Raw genomic sequence first — 22,352 nt, forward strand, 5'->3', positions numbered from 1 at the left:
TCTGAGGATGACATTGGTAAAAAATATTTTACCCCCTTTTATTGATCCCCGATCCTTAGGTAAAGCTGTACGGTGCAATATGAATGTCAGTACACACAATAGGCTGACTGGGGAGGTGTTTTCACACAGTCACAGTCCTGCGATAATAGCCACAATGCTAATATTTGCTTAAACTCTTCACACTTGTGTTCTGTGGGTGTCAACAAGTACACTTATATTTCATTGCTTAACATTCCAACCTTGTTTAACTTTATCTGTTTCTGTTACTCTGGAGGTCCACTCGGTGTAGCGAGCAGTCACAGTCACGTAGCTTTGTGTTACCCTGGAGGTCCACTCCTCTGTGGTGTAGCGAGCAGTCACAGTCACGTAGCTTTGTGTTACCCTGGAGGTCCACTCCTCTGTGGTGTAGCGAGCAGTCACAGTCACGTAGCTTTCCGTTGCCCTGGAGGTCTACCCGTCTGTGGTGAGGGCAACAGAGGATGCCTTGGATAATTTGTTGACAATTCGGATATTTTCCTGTTCATAAAGATCTGGCACGATCTTCATACTAAAGTGGGTGCGGCAGGGGATTTTGAAACCCTATGTTTTCCACAACAGAGTATGGCCTCATGTCTGCAGCGATAAACATTCCAATAGATTTGTTGATGGTTTTAGCCCGGTCTGATTCTGCAGCAAAGGGCTGCTTAAAGGTCGCGGTGAGAAGTTGTTGTCTCTTGGCTGAGCTGGCTCCTGTCACTGACACACCAGAGTGACAACGCTTTAAATGTGTGGCCATGCTCCATGTATTTCCATGATCATACGGCTCTCTTGTGGCACAACGCCTGCACACCGTAATGGTGTTGTCCACCACCCTTCTTCCATCATCATATTTGACAGGGAAGCCAAAATGCTCCCATACATGAGACTTAAATGAAGCGGGAGGCGCTAACAGCTCCTCTGTTAGCCATGGCTGTTGCTGCTCTGTTTTCTTAGCTTTTTGCAACACTTTTCAGCTGTGCTAACATAATTGCAAAAGGGTTTTCTAATGATCAATTAGCCTTTTTAAAATTATAAACTTGGATTAGCTATCACAACGTACCATTGGAACACAGGAGTGAGGGTTGCTGATAATGGGCCTCTGTACGCCTACGTAGGTATTCCGTTAAAAGCCATTTCCAGCTGCAATTACACTGTAGACACTGACACTGTAGACATCTGACCAATTTTATGTTATTTTAATTGACAAAAAAATTGCTTTTCCTTCAAAAACAAGGACATTTCTAAGTGACCCTGAATTTTTTTTTAACAGTAGCATATATGAAAATGTAAAAAAATAAATATATATATATATTTTTCCATTCGGGCAGATTAACTCTATTCTTGTGAAACTTTATTTATTTTTTATTTGTCCTGGACAAGAGGACAAGCGTTAATGTCGAGGCCCGTCTGGTTTGTGTTCATGCAGCTCTGTGGCTGTGCTCTAAAGATTATTGTCTTGTAGGTACATACGGCTGTACGGCAGGAAGTTCAGCAAGGAGGACCATGTGCTGTTCATCAAGCTGCTGTACGAGTTGATCACCATCGACAAGCTGGAGATCAGCATGATGCAAGGCCTCGCCCGGCTACTCATCAACCTCCTCAAGTAAGACCATGGGTTACACATATGGTCCGTATGTATACACTCACACAGTCACGCATGCAAACACACTCACATTGACAAGCTGGAGATCAGCATGAAAGCTGGCCCTTCTGCTCATCAACCTCCTAATGTAAGCAACACACACACCCCCATCAACAATCTTGAGACCAGTATGATGCAATGCTTCGTCCACCTCATCAGTCAATGTCACATAATGCCACTCTAATCAGCCTTTGATCATGTCCCGCACCTGCTCGCCTGTCCAGCATCACTACTCTGGACGGTTCTGACTTAGAATACGTGGACAACTACAAATACCTAGGTGTCTGGTTAGACTGTAAACTCTCCTTCCAGACTCACATTAAGCATCTCCAATCCAAAATTAAATCTAGAATTGGCTTCCTATATCGCAACAAAGCATCCTTCACTCATGCTGCCAAACATACCCTCATAAAACTGACCATCCTACCGATCCTCGACTTCGGTGATGTCATCTATAAAATAGCCTCCAACACTCTACTCAACAAACTGGATGCAGTCCATCACAGTGCCATCTGTTTTGTCACCAAAGCCCCATACACTACCCACTATTGCGACCTGTACGCTCTCGTTGGGTGGCCCTCGCTTCATACGCGTCGCCAAACCCACTGGCTACAGGTTATCTACAAGTCTCTGCTAGGTAAAGCCCCGCCTTATCTCAGCTCACTGGTCACCATAGCAGCACCCACTCGTAGCACACACTCCAGCAGGTACAGTGGGGCAAACAAGTATTTAGTCAGCCACCAATTGTGCAAGTTCTCCCACTTAAAAAGACGAGAGAGGCCTGTAATTTACATTATAGGTACACTTCAACTATGACAGACAAAATGAGAAAAAAAATCCAGAAAATCACATTGTAGGATTTTTTATGAATTTATTTGCAAATTATGGTGGAAAATAAATATTTGGTCACCTACAAACAAGCAAGATTTCTGGCTCTCACAGACCTGTAACTTCTTCTTTAAGAGGCTCCTCTGTCCTCTCTTGTTACCTGTATTAATGGCACCTGTTTGAACTTGTTATCAGTATAAAAGACACCTGTCCACAACCTCAAACAGTCACACTTCAAACTCTACTATGGCCAAGACCAAAGTGCTGTCAAAGGACACCAGAAACAAAATTATAGACATGCACCAGGCTGGGAAGACTGAATCTGCAATAGGTAAGCAGCTTGGTTTGAAGAAATCAACTGTGGGAGCAATTATTAGGAAATGGAAGACATACAAGACCACTGATAATCTCCCTCGATCTGGGGCTCCACGCAAGATCTCACCCCGTGGGGTCAAAATGATCACAAGAACGGTGAGCAAAAATCCCAGAACCACACGGGGGGACCTAGTGAATGACCTGCAGAGAGCTGGGACCAAAGTAACAAAGCCTAACACACTACGTCGCCAGGGACTCAAATCCTGCAGTGCCAGACGTGTCCCCCTGCTTAAGCCAGTACATGTCCAGGCCCATCTGAAGTTTGCTAGAGAGCATTTGGATGATCCAGAAGAAGATTGGGAGAATGTCATATGGTCAGATGAAACCAGAATATAGCTTTTTGGTAAAAACTCAACTCGTCGTGTTTGGAGGACAAAGAATGCTGAGTTGCATCCAAAGAACACCATACCTACTGTGAAGCATGGGGGTGGAAACATCATGCTTTGGGGCTATTTTTCTGCAAAGGGACCAGGACGACTGATCCGTGTAAAGGAAAGAATGAATGGGGCCATGTATCGTGAGATTGTGAGTGAAAACCTCCTTCCATCAGCAAGGGCATTGAAGATGAAACGTGGCTGGGTCTTTCAGCATGACAATGATCCCAAACACACCACCCGGGCAAACGAAGGAGTGGCTTTGTAAGAAGCATTTCAAGGTCCTGGAGTGGCCTAGCCAGTCTCCAGATCTCAACCCCATAGAAAATCTTTGGAGGGAGTTGAAAGTCTGTGTTGCCCAGCAACAGCCCCAAAACATCACTGCTCTAGAGGACATCTGCATGGAGGAATGGGTCAAAATACCAGCAACAGTGTGTGAAAATCTCCTTCCATTAGCAAGGGCCTTGAAGATGAAACGTGGCTGGGTCTTTCAGCACGACGATGATCCCAAACACACCGCCCGGGCAACGAAGGAGTGGCTTCAAAAGAAGCATTACTTATTTTCCACCATAATTTTCAAATAAATTCATAAAAAATCCTACAAGGTGATTTTCTGGATTTTTTTTCTCATCTTGTCTGTCATAGTTGAAGTGTACCTATGATGAAAATTACAGGCCTCTCTTATCTTTTTAAGTGGGAGAACTTGCACAATTGATGGCTGACTAAATACTTGTTTGCCCCACTGTATATCTCACTGGTCACCCCCAAAGCCAATTCCTCATTTGGTCGTCTTTTCTTCCAGTTCTTTGCTGCCAATGACTGGAACGAACTGCAAAAATCTTTGAAGCTGGAGACTCATATCTCCCTCACTAACTTTGAGCATCAGCTGTCAGAGCAGCTCACAGATCACTGCACCTGTACATAGCCCATCTATCTATCTACCTCATCCCCATACAGTATTTATTTATTTATCTTGCTCCATTGCACCCCAGTATTTCTACTTGCACATTCATCTTCTGCACATCTACCATTCCAGTGTTTAATTGCTATATTGTAATTACCTGGCCACCATGGCCTATTTATTGCCTTAACGCCCTTATCTTACCTCATTTGCACTCACTGTATATCGACTTTTTGTTTTCTTTTGTTCTACTGTATTATTGACCATAGCAGCACCCACTATTTATTCCATGTGTAACTCTGTGTTGTATGTCGAATTGCTATGCTTTATCTTGGCCAGGTCACAGTTGCAAATGAGAACTTGTTCTCAACTAGCCTACCTGGTTAAATAAAGGTGAAATAAATAAAAAATCTGCTTCTTTCGGGTCTATTGTTTCTCTCCTAATTGTATGAGAAGCTTGAGTGTGACTCATGTTTCAGAGTTGAAATACTCTCCATAAATTGAACCCCCTGACCACATAATTGCGTGAGAAGCTTATTGACGCAAGGGTGACATGATTTTTTCAATTAAGTCTTGAACATATTTTAACCCCACCTACTCTATTTCTAACAGAAAAACAGAGTTGCTGTCGCGTGAGGACCTGGAGTTGCCTTGGAGACCACTGTACGAGCTGCAAGACAGGATCCTCTACTCAAAGACAGAACACCTGGGCCTCAACTGGTTCCCCAAGTACGTCCCTCTTCTCTTTTACCAGAATGGTTAAAAACATGCTGTCTTTTTTGATTTTTTTTAAAGAACTCCACATATTGAAACCAACCCAACCAATATAGGTTCTTCCCATTTTGAGCCCTCCCTCTATAAGCAGGAAGGTGGTGGGGCCCCGCTTCTACCTTTGTGTTTGTTACGGAGCTCACTTCGTAATCTCTAGTGGTGGTATAAATGAATTTATTGTGAAATGTAGCTGTCTTTGTGTCAGTTAAACCCATTGGAGGTTTGTTGGTTCTGGCTAATACAGTTCAACACACCGTTCATTCAGGTTCCCTTTGCCTCCTTGATGCATCCTTTCATAAGGCGTCAGCATGCTTCAGTTTGGCTGGCTGCTAGCCGAAGCTGTCTGGGCGACCCAAACCAGTAGCTCGCGGACTCCCTTAAGACATTCACTTGAAAAAACAACTTATCGAAGTCCAAAACTAACAAAAACGTCACAATGTTATGATAATATATGCACAACCTCTTCCAGACTGTTTTGGCTGGGAAGTATGCTGATGCCTTTACATGCGAAGATTGTTATCCCTACCCATTTTTGTAGGCTAGGCTCATTTCTGAAAGTTGTCAAATCTGTACCAACACACCCCCAGGTTACATATAGCCAAGGACCTCCATCCCACCCCTTTTCTCCCAGCAAGCAGTGCGAGGTACTCTTGTATAGTGCTATGGAAACATTGTGTTACAACAAAGCCTTGCTAGCACATAATGGGCTTTCACAAAGGGAAGCAAGTTACCCGGTTTATTGATACTATGATATGAATAAAGGAGCAGTGAAAAAACAAAACAAATGAGAAAATGTGTAATGACGCTGTGGTACAAAAAAAGGTGTTAGAATTTGATATTGAAATGGATTGGCTTTTCATAGTGTGAATCTGAATCTGTTTTTATGCCTTTGTTTCCTCTCACATTCAGTTCTCTACGGCCTCGTGCTTCCTCTAAACACGTAATGATAAAATTGTTTCAGAGGTGGTAAGGACAACGCTTCTCTTTTGTGATAAAAAATCAAATGTATTTCATCCTTTTATTCAGGCACTCTTTGGTTTTTATTTGTCTATGTTGCATGTTGAAAACCAAAAAGCACACTGGACACCCCCACGCAGCTGGTTTGACATAAAATCAACTACCAATCAACCTAAAACCAAAAAGCAATGTTAACATTTCACTCATATTGGAGACTGTCGCACTGCATCTAACTGGACTCTATATCCCCCATACCCATTCTTTGTCAAGTCCCATATGATTTGGTGGTTTGACCTGCTTTGTCAGCGCTAGAGGTTTTGCAGCAGTACCCACTAGAGTAGGCCACTAGAATTGTTTTACAAGATCACATTCTGAATTCACCTGTTTAAAAACGGCCATGATGGACAACTTTTTCGTGATGCTAAAGAGCACAGATTTGTGCAACAAGAAAGAAAATGCTTCCTTACAATGCACATTGTTAGAGAAAAGTTTCAAATTTGGCCTAAATCACGCTACCAGATAATACATTTTACCTTGTTTCTTTGCACTGATCTGTGCTCTTTTGTCCCACAACTGTTGTCCCATATTTCTGAGTGAGAGTCATGGGAAGGGTAGTTTGAAGCTCTTGTATCTTGTTCCTCCTGGTATACTGGTATAAGATGGGGGTGATTATCACATGTTTCACCCAAGTATTCTAAAGGTCATTGGGTTTGGGGTTCCCCAGGGTTGAGTGTTGGGGCTGTTGGTGTTCTGGTCATGCTACTTTGTATTTGTAATTCAGAGCATGAGTTCCAATTTGTAAGTCGCTCTGGATAAGAGCGTCTGCTAAATGACTTAAATGTAAATGTTTGGGGATTGTCAGTGTGGTCGGTCTGTGGGAAGTAGACCTATAAGAGAACTATAGTTGGGTCCCAAAAATCTCTCCTTCCTCCTGAGGTGTGCACTCTTTCACTACTCTGTACAAATGTATAAACATTTGTGAACAAGTGCACATTTCTGGAGAAAAAAAGAGATTAGGCTATTGGGACGCACCCAACTCACTCAAGCCTTGAGTTGAAAAGCCAGGAGCCCTTGGCAGAAGTCGCTCATCTGTATAGTTCCCATTAGTCTATTCAATTAAAGCAATGCAGTACGGTTGATTTGAAAGAGACTTGAACAAGTTTGAGTTTAGCGCGTGGTTGAATGGGATAGACGAGGCAGTTACAACGCATGACTGAGCTCGGTGTGTGAGTGGTGGAAAGGCAGGGTGTTTGAGCTCAGGGTGTGTGAGTGATGGTAGGAGGTTTGAGGGTGTTTGAGCTCAGGGTGTGTGAGTGGCGGGAAGGCAGGGAGATTGGGGGATTGAGGGTGTTTGAGCTCAGGGTGTGTGATTGCTGTGAAGGCAGGGAGATTTAGGGTGTTTGAACTCAGGGTGTGTGATTGGTGTGAAGGCAGGGGGATTGAGGGTGTTTGAGCTCAGGGTGTGTGAGTGGCGGGAAGGCAGGGAGATTGGGGGATTGAGGGTGTTTGAGCTCAGGGTGTGTGATTGCTGTGAAGGCAGGGAGATTTAGGGTGTTTGAACTCAGGGTGTGTGATTGGTGTGAAGGCAGGGGGATTGAGGGTGTTTGAGCTCAGGGTGTGTGAGTGGCGGGAAGGCATGGGGATTGAGGGTGTTTGAACTCAGGGTGTGTGAGTGGCGGGAAGGCATGGGGATTGAGGGTGTTTGAGCTCAGGGTGTGTGAGTGGCGGGAAGGCATGGGGATTGAGGGTGTTTGAACTCAGGGTGTGTGAGTGGCGGGAAGGCAGGGGGAATGAGGGTGTTTGAACTCAGGGTGTGTGAGTGGTGGGAAGGCATGGGGATTGAGGGTGTTTGAACTCAGGGTGTGTGAGTGGCGGGAAGGCATGGGGATTGAGGGTGTTTGAACTCAGGGTGTGTGAGTGGCGGGAAGGCATGGGGATTGAGGGTGTTTGAACTCAGGGTGTGTGAGTGGCGGGAAGGCATGGGGATTGAGGGTGTTTGAGCTCAACGGCTGCGGTTATATTGGTCTCAGATTAATCTTTTGACACTTATATGACACTAAGTTGAGTGACCAACCTTTTCAAGCTGTTCATAATGATGGTAACATTCAGAAATAGGCCCAACCGTTACCAAACCAAAGCCTGTAACAGCAGTCAGCAATACTACAGTGTAGCCTGGTGTTGGTTGTATTATTTAGGCAGCAAACGAAAGAAAATGGACTGAATGGAAGGGACTACTTGAAGTTGTCCATTAAGAAACACTCATATGGGAGGGACTACTTGAAGTTGTCCAATAAGAAACACTCATATGGGAGGGACTACTTGAAGTTGTCCAATAAGAAACACTCATATGGGAGGGACTACTTGAAGTTGTCCAATAAGAAACACTCATATGGGAGGGACTACTTGAAGTTTTCCATTAAGAAACACTCATATGGGAGGGACTACTTGAAGTTGTCCATTAAGAAACACTCATATGGGAGGGACTACTTGAAGTTGTCCAATAAGAAACACTCATATGGGAGGGACTACTTGAAGTTGTCCATTAAGAAACACTCATATGGGAGGGACTACTTGAAGTTGTCCATTAAGAAACACTCATATGGGAGGGACTACTTGAAGTTGTCCATTAAGAAACACTCATATGGGAGGGACTACTTGAAGTTGTCCATTAAGAAACACTCATATGGGAGGGACTACTTGAAGTTGTCCATTAAGAAACACTCATATGGGAGGGACTACTTGAAGTTGTCCATTAAGAAACACTCATATGGGAGGGACTACTTGAAGTTTTCCAATAAGAAACATTAATTTCTGTTTTTTTCTTTGCATGCCCTGAGTACAGCCCAGATATGTTTACTGTTTAGTCAGGCTATGTGATTTAAAAAGCCTAAAACAATAGGCACCCTCCATTTAACACCCTCAAGATCAGCGTTCATTACAAGTATTAACGGCTAGACCTACTATTTGCATAAAGCCTCAGTCCCAGTCATTTTCTCTCCAAGACAATACCCTAATCCCAATAAAAAAATCCCCATTCTGATGATTGTGAATGAACTGAGTACACCTGTTAAATGATTTACCATTCATGTTCTGCTGTTACACTGCTGGCCCGGGGCCACCCAGGACAAATGTAGAACGGCCCTGGAATAGTCCCATTGTTGTAGTCATTGACTTTAGTTCTGCTTATGTTTCTATAGTGCTTTTGTCACGCTATTCCAGTTTGTATGTTCCTAATTTCTTTGCTGTTTCTATGTACACACATGGTCCTCACATCCCTTACTTTTGATCAGTGCTTGAGTTGAGCCAGTCCAGACACGTCTCTCTACTGCTTGATTACAGACCACTCTTTCAGAGTACTCACTCTGAAATATGAGCACTACTGTATCTTAAAATGAGCCCCACAGCTCAAGTGAGTACCCAAGCCAGCACCTTTCTCATGACATTTCAGGCACTGCTTTTGATGAGCATGTACTAAATGTGGAATTTCAATGTGAGTGATTTGGCTGTACCTGCATGCAGTCAGTCAACCTCATCATAATTGCATTGGTGTGTTCAGCGTGCTCATTGTTTCATCAACAGCCACCTCTGTCTGTTCTGATGTCTCAACACCTCTCTCTCTCTCGTTCCTCTTCTCTCTCGTTCCTCTTCTCTCTTGTTCCTCTTCTCTCTCTCTCTCTCTCTCTCTCTCTCTCGTTTCTCCTCTCTCTTGTTCCTCTTTTCTCTCATTCCTCTTCTCTCTCTCTCTCTTGTTCCTCTTCTCTCTCTCTCTCTCTCCTCTTTCCTCTCTCTCTCTCTCTCTCTCTCTCTCTCTCTCTCTCTCTCTCTCTCGTTCCTCTTCTCTCTTGTCTTTTCTCTTTCTCCCCCAGCTCGGTGGAAAATGTTCTGAAAACACTTGTGAAAAGCTGCAGACCGTAAGTATATATTTTTAAACCCCTATATGAAATATACTGTATGTATTTTTAAAGAATTCAGTTGCTGAGCTCATTGTTGCATTTACTCTTGGGACACTTTTGGTGAACACTGGTGTGTCATCTGAAGAGTTATTGTATCATTACAACATGGCCTGTTATCCATCTGTTCTTACTTCAGAACTCCTGCCATTGAATGAAGTAGAGATGCACACCAAGCCAAGGGACTACTCTGAATTAAATAAGAGACATTCTGTGAAACTGAACTGTCAGTAAGAAACCTCCTTTTGGGACTTAGCCTAGGTCTGCTGACTGACAATTTGTCAAGGTCATGCTAGCTAGATCTCCCGTGTGGTCTAAGACATTGCATCGCAGTGCTACCGGTGCCACTAGAGACTCTGGGTTCGAGTCCAGGCTTTGTCGCAGCCGGCCGCGACCGGGAGACCCATTGGGCGGCGCACAATTGGCCCAGCGTCGTCCAGATTAGTGGAGGGTTTGGCCGGCAGGGATGTCCTTGTCCCATCGCACACTAGTGACAACTGTGACGGTCCAGGCGCAGTGCACACTGACACGGTCGCCAAGTATACGGCGTTTCCTCCGACACATTGGTGCGGCTGGCTTCCGGGTTAAGTGGGCATTGTGTCAAAAAGCAGCGCGGTTGTGTTTCGGAGGACACATGTCTCTCGACCTTCGCCTCTCCCGGGTTCGCACAGGAGTTGCAGCGATGAGAAGACAGTAACTACCAATTGGATTCCACGAAATCTGGGAGGAAAAAGGGGTGCTAGCTAGTTCCATGCCTGGATGCCAGGCAAGGATATATTTTGCATTCTGATGTTTATGACTGAAATGTATACTTACAAGCCCCTAACCAACAATGCAGTTCAAGAAAAAGTTATGAAAATATTTACCAAATAAACAAAAGTAAAAAATAATATAAATTAACACAATAAAATAAGGAGGCTATATACCGGGGGTACCTGTACCGAGGTCATTTGTACATGTAGGTAGGGGTGAAGTGACTATTTTTTATTTATTTTACCTTTATTTAACTAGTCAAGTCAGTTAAGAACAAATTCTTATTTTCTATGACGGCCTAGGAACAGTGGGTTAAATGCCTGTTCAGGGGCAGAAAAACAGATTTATACCATGTCACTCTAACCACTAGGCTACCCTGCCGCCCATGCATAGATAATAAACAGCAAGTAGCAGGAGTGTAAAAACACAGGGGGTGGGGGTGTCGTCAATGTAAATAGTTTGGTGGCCATTTTATTAATTGTTCAGTGGTCTTATGGCTTGGGGGTTGAAGCTATTAAGGAGCCTTTTGGTCCTAGACTTGATGCTCCGATATTGCTTGCCGTGCGGTAGCAGAGAGAACAGTCTATGACTGGGGTGACTGGAATTTTTTGACAATTTTTGGGGGGGCTTTCCTCTGACACCGCCTAGTATATAGGTCCTGGATGGCAGGAAGCTTATCCCCAGTGATATACTGAGCCATACACACTACCCTCTAGCGCCTTACGGTTGGATGCTAGCAGTTGCCTTACCTGGCGGTGATGCAACCGGTCAGGATGCTCTCGATTGTGGAGCTGTAGAACGTTTTGAGGATCTGGGGACCCATGCCAAATCTTTTCGGTCTCCTGGGGGGAGAAGGTGTTGTCGTGCCCTCTTCACAACTGTCTTGGTGTGTTTGGACCATGGTAGTTCATTGGTGATGTGGAAACCAAGGAACTTGAAGCTCTCTACCCACTCCACTACAGCCCCGTCGATGTTAATGGGGCCTGTTAGGCCTGCCTTTTCCTTTAGTCCACAATCAGCTCCTTTGTCTTGTTCACATTGAGGCAGAGGTTGTTGTCCTGGCACCACACTGCCAGGTCTCTGACCTCCTCCCTATAGGCTGTCTCATCATTGTTGGTGATCAGGCACTCCACTGTTGTGTCGTCAGCAAACTTAATGATGGTGTTGGAGTCGCAGTCGTGCGTAAACAGGGAGTACAGGACGGGACTAAGCACGCACCCCTGAGGGGCACCAGTGTTGAGGATCAGCATGGCAAACGTGTTGTGGCCTACCCTTACCACCTGGGGGTGGCCCATCAGGAAGTCCAGGATCCAGTTGCGGAGTGAGGTGTTTCGTCCCAGAGTCCTTAGCTTAGTGATGAGCTTTGTGGACACTATGGTGTTGAACGCTGAGATGTAGCCGATGAACAGCATTCTCACATAGGTGTTCCTTTTGTCCACGTGGGAAAGGGCAGTGTGGAGTGCAATTGAGACTGCGTCATCTGTGGATCTGTTGGGGCGGTATGCGATTTGGAGTGGGTCTAGGGTATCTGGGATGATGCTGTTGATGTGAGCCATGACCAGCCTTTCAAAACACTTCATGGCTACAGACGTGAGTGCTACCGGGGCGTTAGTCATTTGGGCAGGTAACCTTCGCTTCCCTGTGCACAGGGACTATTGTAACCACTCACAGGCAGGGTGGCATAGATTTGTGTGTGTGCGCGCGTGCAAGTGTCAAGAAGCTTAGTCACTCAGTTGAGTCCCTAGGTTACTTGCTTCTGTAGTGACTGAGACTTAATCCTATTATCCAATCTAATTTTGGCCTGGTAGAGTTTCCTGTTACTGTGAGCAGAGAAGTAGGGATTGAGAGAGGGGTGGAGGAGAGAGAGCCCTTTGGGGCTAGTCGTACTCAGCAGCAGTGAAGTAGGGACCGAGAGAGAGGTAGAGGAGAGAGAGATAAAGCCCTTTGGGCCAGGAGCACTCAGCAGCAGTAAAGTAGGGACCGAGAGAGAGAGCCCTTTGGGGCCAGGAGCACTCAGCAGCAGAGTGGCCTAATGCAAGGCCTGTTAAGGAGTTTAATGAAGATCAATTGCAACTGCAAAGCGATGGGAAGGACATGAGAAGGGAATTGGATAGTAGTACATATTGTTATTTGGGGTTTTCTGGCCATTCAATTGAATTGGAATGTTTAGGTAGAATGAACTGCAGTTGTTGGCCTATACCTCCGTTTAAGCCATGCAAAACTGCTCTTCTGTGGTCCAAGTGCTGATGCTGTTGTGTTCACACAAACCTGCTCACGATCTGATTACATTAGCTATACTGATGCTTTTTTATATCAGCAAACGCCAGCTTAACTGCCATTGTTTCATATACACATTTTATTTGATTCCATTGCCATAGCTGCGAAACTAGAAATTATGATATAATTAATCTATTTCTGTCTGCCAACCAATGGTTTGTGGCCATGGTCAAGGCCCTACGTGCAGCATTGCTCTTTGCATGTCTAGGAGTAGGATGCTTTGTCTTCAATTATTTATAAAATAGTACATAAATGATTTATATGATGAATGCCATATGCACCTTACACATTGTTTGTCTTTGGCGAGGGGTTAAACAGCTTTATTATGCTAATTTTAGATGCTTGTAGTATTATGGCTGATATACACCACACCAAAGTACAGGCCTATATGATGGCACTATAAATACAGGCCTTTATGATGGCACTATAAATACAGGCCTTTATGATGGCACTATAAATACAGGCCTTTATGATGGCACTATAAATACAGGCCTTTATGATGGCACTATAAATACAGGCCTTTATGATGGCACTATAAATACAGGCCTTTATGATGGCACTATAAGTACAGGCCTTTATGATGGCACTATAAATACAGGCCTTTATGATGGCACTATAAGTACAGGCCTTTATGATGGCACTATAAATACAGGCCTTTATGATGGCACTATAAATAAAAGCCTTTATGATGGCACTATAAATACAGGCCTTTGTGATATTTTATTTGATTTGATTCTTCAGGTATTTTCCGGAGTCGGCCACCCAGGAGATGTTGGAGGAGTGGCGTCCACTGCTCTGTCCATTTGACGTGACCATGCAGAGAGCAATAGGATACTTAGAGCTCTTCCTCCCCACCACCCTACCCCCAGAGCTGCACCACAAGGGCTTCAAGTGAGAACACACACCTCTGCCACCCCCCCATAGGGTTGCATAATTACAGAAACTCCCAAAGTGCACAGGTTCTTCAGAAATCCCAGTTGAGGGATTCCCTTCCAGCTTTTTCCCTTCTGATTACAGGAACGTTTCTGGAATATTTCAACCTTACGACATCCCAAAACATGGATTTCAAATCCCCATTTCAATTTTATTCTCTTAAAAAAATATATATATATATATAAACACTGTGTAAATGCCACAGTTGAGATGTGTTGTGTGTGCAGTATGCTTCAGCTATGAGGTGTGTGTGTAGTATGCTTCAGCTATGAGATGTGTGTGCAGTATGCTTCAGTATGTATGAGAGTTTGTTTTCTGATCACCAGGTTGTGGTTTGATGAGCTCATCAGCTTGTGGGTGGCAGTACAGAACCTTCCAGGTTGGGAGGTGGTAAGTTGGACAACATTCACTTGATTGACATACTGGTGTGTGGTAGTATTAGCCGAATGCCAGATCTGTTTGTGCTGTTTTGACAAGTTGGCACAAATGGATCTGTAACCAGGCTATTGTACAGTTTCCAACATTATTTTTGTTAGACAGAACCTTTAACTATTCACTAGATATTCCTCATTTAAAGTTTTCCTTATTCATTAGTTGTTTTCCCCATAGCATCTTGTCAACCTGTTTGCCCGCTTGGCCAACGACAACATTGGCTACATTGACTGGGACCCATATATACCCAAGGTATGGACACTCCTCCATCAATAACATTTGTCTCGCTGTGCCTATAGAATCTACCCCATTACTCGACCCCAATGGTCTCTTCTAGCAGGTCCCAATTCACTCCCTGTCCCTATTCCCTTGGTCTTAACACTTCAATGTTTACTGATCTATAAGGTGTTAGCAATACAGATATGCATAATGTTGAAGGGTTTGGGCCAAGTGAGCCATTTGGGAGTGTCAAGTGTTTTTGCAACATGCTGAAATCTTACCCTCTGCATTTGACCTGTGACCTTAGTTGTGGTGTGCATGTTATAGCAGACCAGACAGTCACTGAAAGTGCTGCCTGTTAGTGGCTCTAACTACTGTATCACAGTTCCCTGTTGATCTTCCTGGTGTGCAGCATGTCTTTCACCATGTTTTTAATGTTATTGCCCAACATGCCCTGATCTCAAATGTGATGTAATGAAATGGATGAAAATTATTTTAAAAATCCCACAAAAATATGAAATCCTGTGATCCGAAAAAGTAATTGGATGACTGGACAATAAAGTATTCATCATCTTCACATGGATTGCTCCTTTTTGATTCCAGATCTTCACCAGAGTGCTGCGGAGTCTGAACCTCCCGGTGGGGACCAGTCAGATGCTGGTTCCCAGATACCTGACAAACGCCTACGACGTCGTACACGTGGTCCTCTGGGTCTCCGCTTTACTGGTCAGTCACTCTTCACAATCAGTGTTGCTCAATCAATGCTTTTTTATACGTTATTTCAATGTTTTCACAGTAATCATACAATACAATGATCACAACACAATAATACTCTGGAATAAGTGTAGTGCTGTTCTGTTGGATACTGCTGTTTCCGGTAGACCTCCAGTCATTGGGCTAACGCTAGTTAGCATTGGCTCACGATGGAATGATAGTTGTGTTAATGGAATAATCCATTTTGTTTTTCATGTTGTTAAGCATCTGTTGTTTGTGTGATGGCAGGGAGGCCCCAGTAAACAAGCCCAGGCACAGCTCCGTGGCCTTTTCAACAGCATCACGTCTTTCTTCCACCCATCCAACCATGGACGCTGGCTGGTGAGTCACTGCAACGCTCACTTCTTCAATGTTTACCCAGACTGGCATCTCATTCTCCTAACAAACCTTTCGTTGCACTGGCATACCTGCGCACTCAAATCACAGTCTTCGTGACTAGCTCTTTGAATGTGTCCCCTTCTCCTTGCTCCAGAAGCTTCCCTAGGCCTCCTGGCAGTTCCCTCTCCAACCCTCCAAGCCCAGGGGTTTGTGTACATACCGTTCGTTCAGAATGAATGCCTTGATGACACATAAGAGAGCGGCAGCTGCCAGCAGTGCTATAAAAGGTCAGCCAGATATCCGGGGCTCATGCCATTCTTTTCTAGAAACATCCAACCTCCGTCATCATAACAGAGCCTCAGGCTGCAAGCTGTGTCTTCACAGTCATACACAATCCTTTATTTATGGCAGAGGGACAATTACCATTACCAATACTTAACCTGGGATTCATTGAGCTTTGCTTGACGCAATGGAATAGAATGGTCAGAAAAATGCACATCCTGCACTCCAGGCAGACTAAAGCAAAAGCTACAAGTTTTTGAACCCAGGTCTGGAGGTAGAGTTGTGACCCCGTTATGTTTCTGGTAAACCCCATCAACTTGTAAGATGTTCTCCTGGTTTGTTTTCAGGAGTTAGTCCTATTGCAGTGTAGGGGAATGGAAACAGATAATCCCACGCTCTTGTGATCTGTGTCCAATATAAAAGTGCCATACATCCTGAGTCGGCTAAGTAAGATGGAAATGTAGTCCTCATCGCTATAGTGACTGTAATGCAGTCCTAGTCGCTATAGCGGGGTGGCAGGGTAGCCTAGTGATTAGAGCGTTGGGCTAGTACCCGAAAGGTTGCAAGTTCATATCACCGAGCTGACAAGGTACAAATCTGTTGTTCTGCCCCTGAACAGGCAGTTAACCCACTGTTCCTAGGCCGTCATTGAATACAGTGCCACTGACACGGCCCTCAACCAAAACATGCGGACTCTCCTTCACTGCAGCCGACGTGAGGAAAACATTTAAACGTGTTAACCCTCACAAGGCTGCAGGCCCAGACGGCATCCCCAGCCGCGCCCTCAGAGCATGCGCAGACCAGCTGGCTGGTGTGTTTACGGACATATTCAATCAATCCCTATCCCAGTCTGTTGTTCCCACATGCTTCAAGAGGGCCACCATTGTTCCACCATTGTTCCTGTTCCCAAGAAAGGTAACTGAGCTAAATGACTACCGCCCCGTAGCACTCACTTCCGTCATCATGAAGTGCTTTGAGAGACTAGTCAAGGACCATATCACCTCCACCCTACCTGACACCCTAGACCCACTCCAATTTGCTTACCGCCCAAATAGGTCCACAGACGATGCAATCTCAACCACACTGCACACTGCCCTAATCCATCTGGACAAGAGGAATACCTACGTGAGAATGCTGTTCATCGACTACAGCTCGGCATTTAACACCATAGTACCCTCCAAGCTCGAGACCCTGGGTCTCGACCCCGCCCTGTGCAACTGGGTACTGGACATCCTGACGGGCCGCCCCCAGGTGGTGAGGGTAGGCAACAACATTTCCACCCCGCTGATCCTCCACACTGGGGCCCCACAAGGGTGCGTTCTGAGCCCTCTCCTGTACTCCCTGTTCACCCACGACTGCGTGGCCACGCACGCCTCCAACTCAATCATCAAGTTTGCGGACAACACAACAGTGGTAGGCTTGATTACCAACAACGACGAGACGGCCTACAGGGAGGAGGTGAGGGCCCTCTGAGTATGGTGTCAGGAAATAACCTCACACTCAACGTCAACAAAACTAAGGAGATGATTGTGGACTTCAGGAAACAGCAGAGGGAACACCCCCCTATCCACATCGATGGAACAGTAGTGGAGAGGGTAGTAAGTTTTAACTTCCTCGGCGTACACATCACAGACAAACTGAATTGGTCCACCCACACAGACAGCATCGTGAAGAAGGCTCAGTAGCGCCTCTTCAACCTCAGGAGGCTGAAGAAATTCGGCTTGTCACCAAAAGCACTCACAAACTTCTACAGATGCATAATCGAGAGCATCCTGGCGGGCTGTATCACCGCCTGGTACGGCAACTGCTCCGCCCATAACCGTAAGGCTCTCCAGAGGTTAGTGAGGTCTGCACAACGCATCACCGGGGGTAAACTATCTGCCCTCCAGGACACCTACACCACCCGATGTCACAGGAAGGCCATAAAGATCATCAAGGACAACAACCACACGAGCCATTGCTTGTTCACCCCGCTATCATCCAGAAGGCGAGGTCAGCACAGGTGCATCAAAGCTGGGACCGAGAGACTGAAAAACAGCTTCTATCTCAAGGCCATCAGACTGTTAAACAGCCACCACTAACATTGAGTGGCTGCTGCCAACAGACTGACTCAACTCCAGCCACTTTAATAATGGGAATTGATGGGAAATGATGTAAAATATATCACTAGCCACTTTAAACAATGCTACCTAATTTAATGTTTACATTATTCATCTCATATGTATACGTATATACTGTACTCTATATCATCTACTGCATCTTTATGTAATACATGTATCACTAGCCACTTTAACTATGCCACTTTGTTTACATACTCATCTCATATGTATATACTGTACTCGATACCATCTACTGCATCTTGCCTATGCCGCTCTGTACCATCACTCATTCATATATCTTTATGTACATATTCTTTATCCCCTTGTGTCTATAAGGTAGTAGTTTTGGAATTGTTAGATAGATTACTTGTTGGTTATTACAGCATTGTCGGAACTATAAACACAAGCATTTTGCTACCCTCGCATTAACATCTGCTAACCATGTGTAAAATTTGATTTGATTTGAGTAATGTACCTGTAATGTAGTCATCATGGATTTAGTGACGTAGAAAGACACATATTTTTATTTTTTAGAATTTATCAAATGCCTTTGGCCAGCCCCCGACATTCCCACATATTAAAATGCATGTTGATGAACTTTGTAAATGGCTAAAAATCAAGGTCGGCTTCCTCTATAGAAACAGGACATGTTTGTCCTCTACAAATAGAAGACAATTTGTGCAAGCTACTTTTATGTCTGTTATAGATGATGGGGATATTATTTACATGCATGCTACGACATCAACACTTAAATCCCTGGATGCTACTTATCATTGTTCACTTTATTACAGGTGCTAGCTACAGAACTCACCACTGTGTTTTATATAAAAATGTGGGTTGGACTTCGCTGTCCGTGAGACGAGAACAACATGCTCTCGTGTTTGTCTATAAAGCACTTCTGAATAAACTACCTTCCTATTTATCATCACTCATCAATATTAGAATTAGAATTCGTAAATCCAGGTCTCAAGCTTGGATTCCACTTGAGGCCCATGTGGTTTCCACAGAGTTGGGTATGGCTGCCTTTTCCTGTTACGCTCCTTGTCTATGGAAGAGCCTGCAGACTAAACTTAAACTTGGGACTCTTGCTCAAGTTGCTCATTTTAATTATTTATTGGAAGATTTTTATTCTTGTATTGGAACTGATTTTTAAGTTCTTGTGCTGTTAGTAGAATAACCTGTTAGTAGAATAACCTGTTAGTAGAATAACCTGTTAGGGGAATAACCTGTTAGTAGAATAACCTGTTAGTAGAATAACCTGTTAGGGGAATAACCTGTTAGTAGAATAACCAGTTAGGGGAATAACCTGTTAGGGGAATAACCTGTTAGGGGAATAACCTGTTAGTAGAATAACCTGTATGTAAATGAAATCTGTTGCTGTATGTTTTTTGTTATCTGTGATCATTTTGTTTGTCTGGTGTAGTTTCTTAATCATTGTACCTAAACTACCTTCTTATGTAAATATGTATACGCAGGGCCCAGCTGTAAAAGAGACCTTGATCTCAATCTGTGTTCCTTGTTGAAATAAGGTAAAATAATGTCCTCACACCTGTCTCTCTCCTCACACCTGTCTCTGTCCCCAGATGAAGTTGATGAAGCTGCTGCAGCGCCTCCCGGCCAGCGTGGTAAGACGGCTCCACCGGGAGCGCTACCGGAAGCCCACGTGGCTCACTCCGGTACCGGACAGCCACAAGTTGACGGAGGCGGACATCACGGCGTTTGTGGAGAGTATGATGCAGCCGGTGCTGCTGGCCATGTTCAGTAAGACGGGCAGTCTGGATGCTGCTCAGGCCCTGCAGAACCTGGCCCTCATGAGACCTGAACTTGTCATACCACCAGTGCTGGAAAAGTGAGTGAAAACGAGCAGTCAGTCAGAAGTGAATGGGCAGTGTTTCCTCTGTCGTTGTTTAGGTGGGGTGATGTAGCCAAAATCCCAGTAGATCTGTAGATCTGTTGTCTTAGGGTTGGGCGATGTAGCCAAAATATCATATCACAATATTTTTTTGACAGTATGGTGGTATTTTACATTGGTGTAAAGTACTTAAGTAAAAGTACTACTCAGGTCATTTTTTGGGGTATCTGTACTTTACTATTTATATTTTTGACAACTTTTACTTTTACTTCACTACATGATGTACTTTTTACTCCCAAAATGTTCCCTGACAACCAAAAGTACTCGTTACATTTTGAATGCTAAGCAGGACAGGGAAATGATCCAATTCACACACCTATCAAGATAACATTATTAGTCATCCCTACTGCCTTTGATCTGGCAGACCCACTAAACACAAATGCTTCGTCCGTAAATTATTTCTGACTGATGGAGTGTGCCCCTAAATTTTAAAGACAGGAAAATGGTGCCTTCCGGTTGGCTTAATATAGGGAATTAGAAATGATTTATACTTTTACTTTTGATACTTAAGTATATTTAAACCAAATACTTTTAGACTTTCACTCAAGTAGTATTTTAGTGGGTGACTTTCACTTTTACTTGAGTCATTTTCTATTAAGGTATCTTTACTTTTACTCAAGTATTGGGTACCTTTTCCAGTGAATGACCCTAGGATGGCAAGTGAATCCTAAGTGGGTTTAGCAGGCTTTCTCCATGCTACTCAATCAAGCTAGGACAAACCTGACAGCAAAGTAGTCCCATAAGTTGAACTTTTTATTTATTATATTGTTATAGACTATTAAAAAGATCAATACCAGTATACCTTAAGAAAGGATATATGGCCCAGCACTAATTTATCTGGTCTTCCTCTATAGAACCTACCCTGCTATGGAGACCCTGACAGAACCCCACCAGCTGACTGCCACCCTGAGCTGTATGATCGGCGTGGCTCGCAGCCTGGTGTCTGGGGGGCAGCGCTTCCCTGAGGGCCCTACACACATGCTGCCCCTCCTCATGAGGGCTCTGCCCGGTGTTGACCCCAATGACTTCAGCAAGTGCATGGTGGGTAATAGAGTTCATAGATAATAAGCTCTTGTAGGCCTACCACCCTCCTCCTACACTGGGGTTGCTTGGGTAAAGAGATTGTCATCAATTTGGAAGTTGTTTCTGTGTGTGTTGCAAGGCTAAGTGTGCTCTCTCTCCTTTCTGCAGATAACATTCCAATTCATTGCTACGTTTGTTACTCTTGTGCCTTTGGTGGACTGTTCCTCTGCTGTTCATGAAAGGAGCGACCTGACAGCGGTGGAGAGAGAGATGTGCTCAGCCTCGGCAGAGTTTGAGGACTTTGTTCTTCAGTTCATGGACAGGTATGAGTATGGAGGAAGTCAATATAGGACTCAGATAGGGTTGCAAAGGATTGGAAACTTTATGGTAAATTTCCGGAATTTTTCCATGGGTAGTTAAGCCCCGGAATTTGGGGAATTTAGCTTAAATTCATCAATAAAGTTAGCTTATAACAGTGAACCTTGTTTTGTGGGATACGCATACGGCAATTCAAGGTCTTGTGGCACATTTTGGTTAATCCCCAATTCAATGGAATTGCAACCCTTTGCATGCACAGTGCATTCTTCCATCACATGTGCAGCTGATTCTCAATATCTTGCACACTAATGAGATGCTATTGAGCCCACACTACTACACTGAGCCAAGGACTACATGCTTTCTGGTAAGTTTTGATTACAGTACTAGGTGGGGTGAATATATTTTATGACATATGATGTTTTTGTTAAGAAGAAAATAGTAGCCTACATCAAACTGTGTTTAAATTATTTCTAACTTAACAATTAATGATAGTTGTGATACATTTACGATACATGTTTCACTAAAACATTTATCTTACAAAGGAGTTGTTTAATCTAACTGGTTAACTATTGATCTGTACATGGAATTGTATATATATATTTTTTTACAATATATTTTCTTATCTTTACAGAAAAATGCCACAGGCACTATCTGATGTGTGGAGATATTTCACTGCAGCTAATGTAGAAGGAAAAGCTGTGTACATTTGCAAATACAGAATCATCTGGCCAATTTTAGAAAGTTCCCTCAGCGCTCACAACAAGCAACCTCTGACAAAAGTCCTTCAACTTCTATTCGAGGTGAAAATTATGAATCAGACACCTTATCGATAGCAACAGTTCATGGTCCTCCTGGAATCAGACACCTTATCGATAGCAACAGTTCATGGTCCTCCTGGAATCAGACACCTTATCGATAGCAACAGCTCAGGGTCCTCCTGGAATCAGACACCTTATCGATAGCAACAGCTCAGGGTCCTCCTGGAATCAGACACCTTATCGATAGCAACAGCTCAGGGTCCTCCTGGAATCAGACACCTTATCGATAGCAACAGTTCATGGTCCTCCTGGAATCAGACACCTTATCGATAGCAACAGTTCATGGTCCTCCTGGAATCAGACACCTTATCGATAGCAACAGCTCAGGGTCCTCCTGGAATCAGACACCTTATCGATAGCAACAGTTCATGGTCCTCC

At 44.1% G+C, this 22,352-nt stretch overlaps 1 protein-coding gene across 1 annotated transcript in view; it reads left to right on the top strand.

Annotated features, from left to right (window-relative positions):
* LOC135511343 (proteasome activator complex subunit 4B-like) overlaps positions 1 to 22,352 on the top strand; it is a 97,554-nt gene that overhangs the window by 7,317 nt on the left and 67,885 nt on the right. Inside the window, 12 exon segments of the mRNA XM_064932888.1 lie at positions 1,481 to 1,621; positions 4,751 to 4,867; positions 5,819 to 5,875; positions 9,733 to 9,777; positions 13,588 to 13,737; positions 14,106 to 14,169; positions 14,389 to 14,463; positions 15,034 to 15,156; positions 15,433 to 15,525; positions 19,487 to 19,752; positions 20,670 to 20,856; positions 21,007 to 21,161. Of these exon segments, the coding sequence (XP_064788960.1) occupies positions 1,481 to 1,621; positions 4,751 to 4,867; positions 5,819 to 5,875; positions 9,733 to 9,777; positions 13,588 to 13,737; positions 14,106 to 14,169; positions 14,389 to 14,463; positions 15,034 to 15,156; positions 15,433 to 15,525; positions 19,487 to 19,752; positions 20,670 to 20,856; positions 21,007 to 21,161 (1,473 nt within the window).

The sequence above is a fragment of the Oncorhynchus masou genome, chromosome 24 (assembly GCF_036934945.1).
Source record: "Oncorhynchus masou masou isolate Uvic2021 chromosome 24, UVic_Omas_1.1, whole genome shotgun sequence".
NCBI classification, from domain to species: domain Eukaryota; kingdom Metazoa; phylum Chordata; class Actinopteri; order Salmoniformes; family Salmonidae; genus Oncorhynchus; species Oncorhynchus masou.